This window comes from Salarias fasciatus, chromosome 7 (genome assembly GCF_902148845.1).
Source record: "Salarias fasciatus chromosome 7, fSalaFa1.1, whole genome shotgun sequence".
NCBI lineage: Eukaryota > Metazoa > Chordata > Actinopteri > Blenniiformes > Blenniidae > Salarias > Salarias fasciatus.
In genome coordinates this window covers 19,291,407-19,304,997 of record NC_043751.1, presented here as the reverse complement: position 1 = coordinate 19,304,997, position 13,591 = coordinate 19,291,407, and the positions used below count along the sequence as shown (strand labels likewise).

Sequence of the window (13,591 nt, the reverse complement as noted above, 5' to 3'; positions counted from 1 at the left end):
GACAAAATCCTGGTTTCAAGATGTATGTGAAGCTTTGAAGGGGGGAAAAAAGGCTCTTCCCGTTATGTGATCTGCCCTTTTCACTGACTGTTAGTGGATGTTTGCACCCGTTGCTGATAGTCTGAAATGTCACGGTTGTTTTTCTGAAGCTGTCACGAGCTGTTGTAGATAAACATCCAATCATTTTGTTTCAAAGCGGCAAACGCGGTTGACTATGATTTCAAAGCTGTGAAAAAATCTCATCTTTTGAAGACTCTTCTGTCACAGAGAAGAATTCTCTTCTTTTTCATCTGAAAAAAATCAGCAGTAACGAATGAGTGTTGTGCAGGAGTCTCCCATTCTCTATAGCAGTCATAACTTAAGGTATAACTTGTGTTTATATACTCTTCCTTATATTCTGCCTGGAGTTAACAAGCGTCACACACGTGAGCTTCACAGGGTGCATGTCGAGCCGTCCTACAGGAACAGGACGGTGAAGAGTGGAAGGGGCCGTTTCTGTCAGCTGTTCTCATTTCCTCAGATCATCGCGGCTCAGGAGGAGATGCTGAGGAAGGAGCGGGAGCTGGAAGAAGCTCGGAAGAAACTGGCTCAGATCCGACAGCAGCAGTACAAGTTCCTGCCCAGCGAGCTGAGGGAGGACGAGGGCTGACCGGCTGAGCGGAAGACATGTTGCCGATATACTATTGGCTGCTTAACTCCCATATAACCGAGGATGAAACAGCACTTGAAACAGGCCTGTTTGCTGAGCAAAACAAGTGCCTGCGCCCTGTAGTTTATTTGTACGAATGTGTGTGTGTGATGAGTGGCGTGTGTGTGTGTGTGTGTATGTATTTGTCAGTGGATGACATTGACATTCAGACTTTAATATGAAGGCAAGTTGAAACAGTTTGGAGGAACGGTGTGATGAATTTATCACTGCTCTGTGGATTTGACTGCATTTCTGACTGTTACAATCATGACCACACGACGTTACAAATGCAGAAATCCTCTATAATCGCTGAATGTTCTGTAATTGCTGAAAGCCCAGCGCAAATAGAAATGAACAGATAGTATCTTTGCAGTTGGAAGAATAAATCTAAAGGTCCATTGCTTGTATTCCTAATGTAAAAAAAAAAAAAAAAAAAAAAACTGAAGGATGAATAAAAGGCAGCAGAGTGATGCCTCATGTTATCACTGGCTTGCATGCATCATAATGTCTATACATATCAATGAAGCTACTAACCAATAGAGTAGTACAACATGGAAAGGCACTTGTGTTTTATATAAAAACAAATGTGAAATTGGGGATTGCTGTTAAACCAGCGTACCTAAAAAATCAAGGGCCCTTATTAGACCCAGCAGTTCAGTGTAAAGTCAGACTATGAGGGGCTCTGATTGGACAAAAAAAAAAGAAAATAACACATCACTGACCAAGAGTAGCTATGATTTTGAAAGTAACTAGTGAGAAGACAGGTGTAGTTTGTGTAATTCAGATAATCTGGAATATATGTGACCAAATGTGACCAAATACCACTACGTGTTGCTGCTTGTACATCATGTCTCTCAGTGTAACCCCACCAGTTCTTCCCTCACATACACAGAGCTGTTTAAGGAATACGTGTTTACTTTATTTGTTAATTCTTGTATTTTTTTTTTAATACCCCAAACATTTACACTGGCCAGATTTTGTTCAGGTACCTGTTGTGCTGTGCGGAAACACACACGTGCAGTTGTTCCCCACAAGTCCTGGTAAAGCCACTTCATTTTCGACTGCCTTTAGCAATATATTACACTGAATATTCTCAGAAGAAAATGAGACTGCGCTGTTGTTGGTTGAAAGATTAGTTGTGTGCAATGATATTGGGCTTTGAGCTTGTGAATGAAATGAGCATATATTATGCTCTGGGTCTGCTCATAACTTTATGCACTGTTATGCACTGAAAAAGACAATTTAAAGCTTCCATAATATTAAATATGGGACATTTTACTAATAATTCAGAGAGGAGCAGCTTCACACTCTGATTGAGGAAACTGATTTTTTCTTTTTTCTTTTTTTTTTCTTTTGGGATAATGAAGTTTAATGTATTCTCCATTTGCGGTAGTCCATCTCCTTAGTGTGTCCATGCCAGTGTGCGGTCTGCATTGTGTACTAGTGCCTTACTGGAGCCTGCCCTGGGAGCAGCTGAAGATCAGGCTGGTGGGAGCCTGAGCCTTGTCCACTCTGGATCAGAACATTATGCCAGTCTAATCCCCATCGGGGTCTTAATAAACAAGTCCTTTGCCATATAACACAATGCCTTGGCTGGTGGCCTGCCTGCCGACAATGTTATAATGCTGATATAAAAAGGGCGCCTGTGGATACCTTAGGATTTAGAGACTAACACCAGACTGCATTCAGTGAGCATGTGACAATTTGTCTCTGACGGTGAGGAAATGTGTTGAAGTTTATTATGCCAAGTCCCTCTTTAACGTTGAACTGTGTAACTTCCTTGTTTCGTTGTCTAACCACTATTAAAAAAAACGCGTTTTTATCAGTAAGTGTACGGATTACCCTGAAGTATATTGTCTAACTGATTTGTCTGAGTATTACAAGAAATAGAAACCATTAATAGCTCTGTTATAGGTGTTGTGCTTTCTTTAACAGACTTATGTTTAAATGCTGTATGTATGATATTTATCTGGTCACAAAAGTATTTTTTGTATTCACCAAAAATAAAGACTTTCAAACAACCACTGCCACTCGGATTGTTTTGTTGTTATTATTTGATATCATTAGAATAAAAAAAGCACACAATAGAAGATTCTTTGCTTTTTTAGTCCACACACAGTTTTGTTGAATTTGATATTCTTGTTTTCCATCATTTTTAGCAAACCCAGTAGTAATATTTATTATAGAGCGATCCCATGAAAGGAGGTAGACTAGTAGCATTTATTGCAAATACAGCATTGCTTTAGGGTGGTGTAGTGGTTAGCACTCATGCCTCTGAGATGTTCCCTGGTTTGAGTCCAGCGCTTTAAGTGGAGTTTGCATGTTCCTCCTGAGTGTATGTGAGTTTTCTCTGACTATTCCCGTTTCTTTTCTCCCACAGTCCAAAAACATAAATCTGAAGCTGTCAGTTATCTCTTTCTGTTTGTCCTGTGATGAACAACTCGTATGTAGCGTGGCACCATTTTTCATCCAAAACAAATGTTTTAGATAAACTTAGTTTCTAAAGGAACTCTGCAGGAAGATTGAAACACTTCTTGGAAGTGATATAGACCGCCTCATTTTCTTCATGATGTTGTTATCAGGACTTTATGGGGGACATGCCGTTAGAGCTAATTTAGCTTCAGACCCTGAGAAAATGCTTCATGATAATGCAGCAGAATCAGTCCAGAACCAGTCAACTGTTTTCCTTGATGTATAGTCATTTCATGAGTTTTGTTATCTAGAGGTTTTTAACTTTTATTTTCTAAGGATGATTGTGTTATTTTTCTGTGGAACTATGGAGCCTTTTCAGTTTCATGTTTCTTTAATGGGTAAAATAGGAATCAGGGTTGAAGGTTGAAGTCAAAGTAGAGCATCAAAAGCAAACAAATTTAAGTTTAAATCAGATTGCTTGTCCTGTTAGATATTTCTGAATTGAGTTGCTTTTTTGGATTTAAAGTCCTATTTCTGTGTATTTAATTTCTGTAATCACTGGATTGGATCATTGGATTTATGATTAATTTGGGCTCATTGTTTTGTATGACAACGATTCCTGATTTGTCTTTATACACCAAGATATTTAAAAACTCTGAGACATTGGGATTATGGCACCCCACTGCCCAGTGAACCTGGACCTGGATTTCCCTCTTTTCTTTCAGTAACCCAAAACCTTTGCACAGTTCTGTTATTTAATCAACATAAAAACTGAAAAAAGTTTTTTTTTTTCTGAAGATCTCACTGGAGCAAAACGACACCCTGCATTTCTACCAGCAGATGCCAGCATTTCCCTTCACACCCCATGCAGTGGGGGCTTTAGAGAAATACAGTGTGTTCTAGTAAGTGAAAGGATTGGCAAAGTAATCGAGACCAAATATGGGCATTGTGGATGCACGTCTTTGCCTCACAGTCCAGACCTTCAAGTATGCAGAGATCCCCATTTAGATGTTTTGGTCAAGAGAGAAGTTTCACAGCATTGTTGTGCTTTCGGCTACAGAGCTAAAATATTCACAAGACCACTGAGAAGTCTCCATATGTCTACAGACTCCACACTTATAATCTCTCCAGTTTGAACTTAGAATATTTTCTCTGGAGTGAAACGTGACCTGTTTCATGCCAAATCTTATTTTTCAGCCGGAGCTGCGTTTAAGGTCAAAGAGAGTAAAGGATGGCTGGAAGGTGGCCGGCACAATACCCCGACGTTCTAATGAACACCATATTTGGTTGTTCGAGAGTTTTGGTCTCGTGCAAGGCCAGGCCACACAGAGGAGAGGGGAAACTGAAGCCATGTGTTTAAAAACGAGCGAGTGCCCATACTCACACTCTCCCTGCTCCCTCCCTCTCTCTCTCCCCTCAGCCGTGAGGATCTACAGGATGTTTGTCTGGTTAACTTTGGCATTTGCGCAGAGGAGCCCCTGTAGATTCATGAGGTGAAACAGAAGCATATTCTCACTGAGTCTTTTCTCTCACTGTGATGTTAGACTTATGAGTAAAACCCTCCTTTAGAGCTCCAGTCAAGATTCCAGAAAAGATCATGTCTTCATAGCTTTGTTGCTGCAAATCCTCATTTTGAAAACACAAAGCACCGTGCTCAGTGTGATAAAAACTTTCATGTCATCTTAGTTTGGCATTAAAGATATTTCACATGTATTCCAGAAGCACCTTGTTGGCATCGGGTTTGATGCCTGATCCGTTACAGTGTGTGTCTCTAACCTCCTTGACCTCAAGTAGTCTTTGACCACGTTTATCCTCGCAGCGTCTCGTGGAGCACAAATCAATCAAAACTGCAAAAAATGTTGAATTAAATTCTGTGGAAAAAGTCTATGGGATTATGCTCCAGACAGTAACTTTCATATTTCCAGAAAAGAAAACAGTGAAATCAATATGATCATCACTAATGTGTTTAATGAAGTGTAAGAACCTGATGACAGTTTGGGGGGTATCTAAACACATCACGATACAAATGGTAATCCCTCGCACCCGCCGTGAGCAATTTCTGGCATCCTGAATGTTTAATATGTGCTGAGTTTGTTTTGCAGTGGAGCGACTTGCGCCATGTCTAATCTCCACAGCCTGGCAGCCATTTCATTCAGACTTTGTTCTGCACTCAAGTTCTCCAAAATGAAGCCAAATAACACGGGGTCAACGTTCCACTTTCATCAATTTCAGAGCTAATCTGCAGCTACATAGCTCATATTCGCTAATGCATTTTTCATTTTCAGGAAAACACCTGGGATTGTATGTTTCAAGTGACATTATGAATGAAAGGATGAGTTTTCACATTTGAAATATTCTTATCCACTTGTTAATGATACTTATTGACACTATTATCAACATTCAATTTACCATTAGGTTAATTACCTTAGAAGCTTGTTTTTAACCCTTTTGTTTTTATTGTTTTTAGTTATTGTATTTCTACTGAAAACCTGCAGGTAACATCTTATTTGTCGTCTCAGGTGTTGGATTAGACCCTCCAGCGAACCGCTTTTGGCCCGCAGGCAATTTGTCTGTTGCAGGGTTGAAACACACAGAGTGGAAACAGTCTTTGCAATGAGCCCTTTTTTCCCTGCTTATAGAGAGAAGTGATGAAGGAGGAAGCGAGGCTTGGAAAAAATGCACATCAGGAAAGGCTTTTGGTTTTGGGCTGGGCCATTTGTCCAGAGCATACCACTACTTTTTTCTTATTTCTATTTACTTTTTTTCTTCGGTTCACACGGATATTTCGACCTCCTGTCTTTCTTAAGCTGCTGCCGCAAAAAAGAGAGAGAAGAGTGTCGATGAAGAACTACAGACAGTTCTTTATATACGACGACACACCTGTTCTGAATACTCCTTTGTGTTTATAATCACTTGTCAAGTTGCCGTCCTGTTGCCTTGTCGGGCAAGTCACTTCCAGAAATTCCCAAGCTGATAAACCAGAGTGGGACAAAACACAACTGTTCAGAGGCTGAATGTCTGTTTGGCTTTGATCCATTTTGTCCGGAAGTTTTTAATGGTCCAGAACCAAAGATGTTATCACAGAAAGTTCACAACAAAATGTTCCTACCAGAATTCCTTTGTGCAATTAGTTTTTTTTTTTGTCTCTCATTTTTTCAGTTGTAATTTATATTCTCATTTTACAAATGTACTCTCTAGCCCCATTCTTTAAACGTGAACATTCCCATGACAGAAAACAGCATTGCTCCCGTGACGTGTTCGCGCAGCAGGTCGGCTTCATCCAAATACACTTGTCCAGTGTGGCCAATTAATCGCCCCTGAAAATGCGAAGGGTTTTGAATTATAGCGTAGCTCCACCACGGCGAGTGAGGTCATTGTGTTGGAAGAGGCCTGTTGTGTAAGCACACTCGTGTACCATCACCCGGCCGGCTCCGAGAAGAAGCGCTCCCTAACGTAAACCTGGCAGACGGCAGCTAATGGATCTTGGGGAGCGTTTTACTCGAGCCTTTGAGCACATGACTATTTTAGGTCATCGAGGGGGGATTCTCCCAACGTGCCGGCTCCATAACGCATCCGCAGTACTACCTGCGGTTTAATGAGGAAAGTGAACAGAGCGGGTTGACGGTGACGGCGTTCTCTGAGTCACGGCGGTAATTACCCACAGTGCTGTGCACTGAAAGCTAGCAACTGATTTAAGTTATTAATTGAAAATTCATTGATTTACTTGACTGAATTTGGCAGGTGAAAAATGAACGGTTGATTTAGATAAATATGTGCTCTGATGTAGATATCTTTACCCAGGTATGTCAAATCGAATGTCTGCTCAATGTAATTAAATGTGGGTTAAAAAAAAATAGCTTTGAGCAGTTTTTTAGAAAAGTACTTTGTTCTTCTACTTTTTCCACAGCAGTACTTACATTTGTGATTGAGTACAGTGTATAAAATGTAACTGTAGTTGTACAAATTTTCATTATTCTGTCATCGTCTGGTCAATAAATCGCACTGAAATGGTTAAAATTTGATCAAATCTAAAAGCTTAAACATTAATATTTTTTATTTGTTTAACATTTTGTTTATTTCTGGAATAAAGTAACATTTATATGCTTTTTTATGTCCTTATTTATGTTGCTTAAGTCTTACAGGGGGTTTGAGATGAAGTTAAACATGTCTCATGTCAGGCAATGTGTGAAATTCAAGCTCACATATGACACGGCAGAGAGCCTATTTTCAAAAGACAACAATAGGGCGGTGGTTGTTTTTGACAAATGAGTTGTTGCAGTCACCTTCACAGCGCTCATCCTGTGCTGAGTGACAGTATTCGCTGTCTATTTCTCCCATGACGGCACAGCAGCTCCTTTAGTCATCATGTAAGGAAGGCACAGTATTTCTCAGTCAGCACTGACAGCACAGCTATATTGGGACCGAGCTGAGACTTAAAACTTGGGCGCTAAATTTGGACTACTCCACATGTAACACCGGGAATACCTATTAAATGATATGGTCTGACTGTGAAAAAGCTCTTCCGAAGTCAGGTTTTTTTTTTTCCTTTCCTCCTTCCTTGATTTTTCTTTGGTTTTGTGCAGACAGTCTGAAGAGCGAGCGGTGGAAACGAGGAACCGACTGTCTCGGGCTGTGCCGCCGAATGGAACTGATCTGTGGTGCCTCCTGGGATTTAAGCTGTCTAGAATGAAATGCAATACGCGCCCATCCAAGCCCCTCTCTCTTAATAAGGAAACTTTACTTAACACCTGGTGGATGACAGGCCACGCTGGTGCTGAGGTCCTCGGCACTCTTTCTTCTTTCAGCCTTGCGGCCTTCCCTCCCAGACTTAAAGCTGAATAAACATTCGCAGTGCCCATTACATTTTCCTCAAAACTCATGCCACAAAATAATTTGGTGTTGGGACAGCCAAAAAGACAGACATGCATAATTTTATTCATGCTGCTTTTTCTTATATACAGTTCATTCTTTAGCCCATTCTTCTCTTTCACCTAACTCACTATAAGATTTTATTTTTAAATCCACATTTCACCGACAAAGTCAGAAACTTCCTTTTCTGACGTTACACTGCTGTTTGACATTTGTTGAAATGTTCTGCTCCAAATTGTTTGGATCGCAATTTAACATTTAATGAATGTTATGTGCAGACAGAATATTGTCCTTCTAGAGATTCTGTGCTGACTTTGTAGGTTTATTAACACAATATATCCATTTATCTTTAAAACCAACTGTAGCCATGCTGGGGTGGCCGAGGCTGGGGCCTGTTGCAGCTGTCAATGAGTGAATGGCGGGGTCGCCCTGAAGCAGTCACAGTTAATCGCACGGCTAACACTGATAAACAGATGATCACACAAGCGCAATTTACACCTATGAGAGATTTTACAGTCAACCGTTAACCCAACTAACTTGTCTGTGGACTGTGGGACAAGATTGGAAGAAGAGATGCAGGGAAAACATGCAAACTCTGCATAGAAATGTCCAGATTTTCAATGGACAGCCAGTACTAACCAGCATGTCACATTGTAAATGGATTAAGTTATAGTTTAAAAATTGCAATGCAAATTTAGATAATTAACTAAATTTGAGTCCATCCATTTATACCACTGTGTCTCTCCAGACGCTGTTGAGAGTCTGTTCACTGTGCAGCAGGAAAAGAAGTGGCAGCTGCCGATGCCATTAAAAACTGAAGCTACTGCAAACTATTCATTTTAGAGCAGACTGCCAAACCCTAACCTCACTGCAGAAAATTTGTTTCACTTAAATTCTACCTCTTGAATTGGTATCAGAGAAAATTGAAGAGTTGCAGCTGACAGAAAATCCGCTGCAGCTGGTCAGACAGTCAGTTCAGGGGAGGAGTCTTGATGACACTGATACTATAATGAAGATGGAACAGACACTTGTTTGAAATCAACTCTTGTGCAGTTAAAGATCAATACGTTTTAAAGCACAGCAGGGTCACAAAAAATGACAAATCTATTATTAGCACATAGCTAAAGATACGCGGAGTCTCATGAACTTATTTTACTGAATTTGACCGCACTCTTCTAAATATACAAGCAGTTTTCCGCAGTTTCCTACTTCCTACTTGAGAAGCCACAACTTCTCATTCTCGTGTTTTTGTGTTTCTGTCATTCAGCTGCAGAAGCCAAGTCCGGAATGAGAAAGAGCACATCTTCAAAAGATAAATGATGCTTTGAAAGTAGTTTATGCAGAAACTGAACTCTTTGTTTCAAAGTGATTGATTCAAACACATCAATATTTGACCAAAGCCCCTTCTTTGTGGTGAACCTGTCATTTCACCTGGATCCTGAAACAATTTTGCTGTGAAATACTAGAATTGGGAGAATGACGAAAGGCGTATTTGAACCCAGGAGGTTCTTGTGACGAGGTGGGAGTACCCTTCACTACGCCACTGTGTGACGAAATGGATAATATCGAACTCAAAATCACAAAGAACCAACATCTTTTCACCAACAACTTCATCAGTGCAACACTTCTTTTCAGCAGCGATATAAATAAAGATATTTGCTGCAACGGTTAAATATATCTTGCTCAGTTCCTCTGGAAAGTCATTCTGAATTGAGTGACTTACCATTATCTGAATTTCTTATGCTGGTGTATGCGCTGGTGATTTTACTTATCTGAATCATCCTAATGCCTTCTATCTTTCCTGGCATTTCTCATTCTTTTGATGGGGTTGAAGATGTCTTCAGGCTGCCTGGAAGCAATTACGTTTTTATCTCACTGTAAGCAGTTATCTCAGATCTCTGAGGCCTCTGGGCAGGAGCTGCCCCGATCCCATCAGATTGATGTCTATTTATTCCCATGTCCAATCAGTTTTTTTTTTTTTCATGACCAACCTTTCACACATGTTTCACGTAGATCCCAGGCCGTGCGGTTTGTCTCGACCTTGTCGGAAAATTGCCACGACATCTGATCAAACACGAGGCTCCGGGCGGGCTTCGACGCAAGAATGCAGGTGCCGCAGAGCTGTGGGTTCCTCCGGCATTCCTCGCTGCAAAGAGACCACTGTGACCCGGGCCTGGTGAGCAGCCATCAAAGAGCCACTCGGAACCACAGAGGAATGTCTCATCTCACACATTACACCCTAACTACGGTCAATTTGAGGTCTGGAACCCATGTGCATAAAAACAGTAAGAGTCCCTGTTTTCGTTTTTTTTAATTGACAAAATAAGTGTTTTTGTTTGCTGGGATATTAGCCTGCCAACTACGTTAGCATGAAATAGATTTTGTTATTATCTAAGGAAATGTTGAATGCGAAAAAAAAAGAAAGGATTTTGTAGTGATCAAAACAGGAGCCAACATCTTCCTCTTCTTGTTTCGCCTCTCTGTGCCAAATAGCCCTGACAGCCCAGCTCCAGCAGGAAGAACAGTGGCTGAGGTGGAAGTGCATACCAAGAAGTTTTATAGCCCTGAGGAATGGAAAGAAATATCGAGAATGCCTTTGGACCTCACAAAAAGCCCCTGCAAGTTAGCCCTCTCGCCTGTCTACTCTACCTCGCTTACACCAGAGAGCCCATATATGGACACATGTATGAAAGATTTTTCTCTGCGTGTGCAAACACGGAAACTTCTACCCTGTGACACCAGGGGCAAAAGATTGAAGGCAAATATTTAAGAAGAGCCATCCTGAAGATGCCGGTCAGCTGTGGACTGAGGAATAAAATCTAAAAGCCTAAACTGTGACTATCGTCAAACGCTAATAGGGTGGTGAGTGTGCAACTGAAAAACTTCTCCTCGATCCCTGAGGAAGGGCTTCTGGATTCCGTATCTGAAACAGGGAGAAGTTGGAGCTGCGTGTAAACAATCATTTACTGCACTTCCCTCTCGACTTGCTCCTCTGTATACATGTAAACACAAAGCGTAAAAGCGTTTCCACCGAAGGGAGACTCTCCGAGCCCAATGTCAGCCAGATTGACTTCTTGGTTCCAGTGTTCAAGCTCTGACATGTCTGGCCTTTTGCGAATTAAATTTTACACAGGGGCTGAAGCATGGCATCCCACATGAGTGTGAAATGAATCGTGACAGTTCCCCCCTAAATGTCGCGCCCCCCCCCCCCCCCCCCCCCCCCCCCCCCCCCCCACTTTTAGTCTGAGCTGACTGAGCGGCATCAGATACGGCTGCAGATCCTGCCTCTCTGTGTGTCTCCGGCGGAGGAAGAACACAAACAAACCAACAGGGAGGAGCCCTGCCGAGGCCACAAATATTCCTCCATTATGACTTCTACCCACTTTTGTGTCTGCAGTGCAGAAAGCTCAAACTCTTGGTATTTTTTCTCTCTCCCAAGCTCAGCCTGTTGGGCCTCGGAAAGTGAAAGTTACCAAACTACTTATCGAACTCTTCTCTCTAAAACTTCACTTCAAAAAGTGATTTTTTTTTTAGTTACTGCTCAGAGACATAAATATCTTTTCCTTCTCTTTTGAGTCAGTTACAGAAGGAGCCATGTGTACAATATTTCTATAAAAGCAGGAGAACTGTGGTTCAGTCCATCCATAAGAAGAATTTTATTGGCGGTCTTCATTCAAAGAGATGACAGATTCTTTCATTTAACGGCAGTTACTCGCGCAGAGTTAAAATCTTGGCACTGGAAGAAAGGTACTCATCTTCAATGGAGCACCTGCAGCTGAAATAGTTGACCCTCATACCATAGGAATTCGACCCTTGGTATTATTAACCATGGGAGTGGTTAAAACTGTGATTTTGTTGATCAACTTCAAACCGCGGTTTTACAGTCTAAACTTAAAGTTTGATAAAATTACAGCTGATGAAGCGATACCACGGCGTGATTTACATTCCTAATGACAGAGTTACTGCCACAGAGAACGACTTCAGTCAAAGTGTCACAACCTTATTACAACAATCCATCAAGTAAAGTGCTGTTGTCGTCTCTGTATCGTGGTTGTGGTTAAATGTCCACCTGTGCTCACTACTAATATACTAGTTTGAGTCTTACGACTACCAGTATATGTCAGTGGAACATTGCTGTGTATAAAGCCATCGTCAGTAGGGCATGGCCCGGGTTTGGGTTACGGCTTGGGTTGCACCCTCGCGGTGCCCCTTCTCCCTGTCTTGCCGTGGTAAATGACCATGCCCCTGCATGGAGCTATCTAATCACAGGGATACTGTCGCAATGGGCCAAGAAGTTTTTTCTATATATATATCTGGAGTGTGTCTGCAGAAATCTTAAGATGGCATTCGACAGAGGGCCCGCCAATACTGTATCCCAAAGAGTTTCAGTCACTGTAGAGAGAGAGAGAGAGAGCTGCACTCCACTTGTCCTCACTGTATACTGTGATCGGTAACTCTGTATTGGAAAATAAGAATTACATCATAACTGTGGTTGACAATTCAGTGTGTTTTCTTGAACAATCCCAATCTTTTGGAGTTGTGACCGAGCCACAAGAGAGTCAGACGCATTCTTCCTCCGACACGGCGACATTAAAGCCACGACTGACGCTTAAACTTCTCTCCCAGAGGGTCCTCGTGTTTACACAAGCAAACATGATTTCAGGGACAACAGCCAAGTCGAGCTCGGCTCCTCCCCGAGCGACGATTGAGGAGAACCGGACATTCCAAATACATAGTGGTTTGTCACTGTAGACCTAACAGATTAACTAGCGCACTGTTAGAGCATTAGCATTAAAGCACTTTGAAAGGCCACTCCGTGTCACTTAGATGGGACATGAGGACAAACTGTAATCCTGCCGTATGACCAGACCATTACAAAGCTGATCTGTGTTTTGTTTCTCCACTGTTATTATCATTAACTTTTCTGCCAGCATTTATGCCTTTTTTTTTTTACATCTATATCTACTGTCAGTATAAATACTTTAATGGCCTCAGAGTTGCCTCAACCTTTAACATGAGATGGTATGCCATATTTATTTTTACAGGCTTGTTTATAATGTATCTGTCATTTCAATCTCAAGCGTTTGGGAAGCAAAGATAATGATATCGTAGTAAATGTGAACGTGAATGCTGCACATTGCAGCGCCTGTCTCACTCGGCTGTCTCCTCATATAGAGAACCGAGCGGTGATACTGAGAGACCATAAATTAACATATTTCAGCCATGATTCAGATGCTAATAAACGTACATGATTAGGCAAAGTCCCACATTTTTGCGAACATTTTAAAAAGCTGCGTTCGCTCAAAACTTTAAAAGCCTTGAAAAGAAGGCTTTCCCCCCCCCCTCCCCAACGACTACCAAATTATATGTCTAGATCTTCTTTTTCTTCTTTACTTCAACAACGATGAAAAAGAAACTCTTTCTGAAGCTGTTGTGGCTTCCTCAAACACTTTGGTCTTAAATAATGAAAGAGTTTTAAACTCTTCTGGAGACACGCTGCATGAGGAGAAAACACTCTTCATATCTTTTTGCTCTGTCTTTGTTGAAGAGTATCTGTATAATTTTCTACTTAAAACACTTCTCAATAATTTCTTGGCTTTAATTAAAGCGAGCATTTGGGCT

At 41.3% G+C, this 13,591-nt stretch overlaps 1 protein-coding gene across 4 annotated transcripts in view; it reads left to right on the top strand.

Moving 5' to 3' along the window:
* Positions 1 to 1,240, top strand: part of tln2b (talin 2b) — a 77,729-nt gene extending 76,489 nt beyond the window's left edge. For 3 of the 4 annotated variants that reach the window (XM_030095443.1, XM_030095442.1, XM_030095440.1), the window contains exon 57: positions 521 to 1,240. In XM_030095443.1, coding sequence (XP_029951303.1) covers positions 521 to 649 — 129 coding nt within the window. In that variant the 3' untranslated portion in view covers positions 650 to 1,240. The remainder of the gene's footprint in view (positions 1 to 520) is intronic. The other variant, XM_030095441.1, reaches the window with a different exon arrangement.
* The last annotated feature ends 12,351 nt before the right edge of the window (positions 1,241 to 13,591 follow it).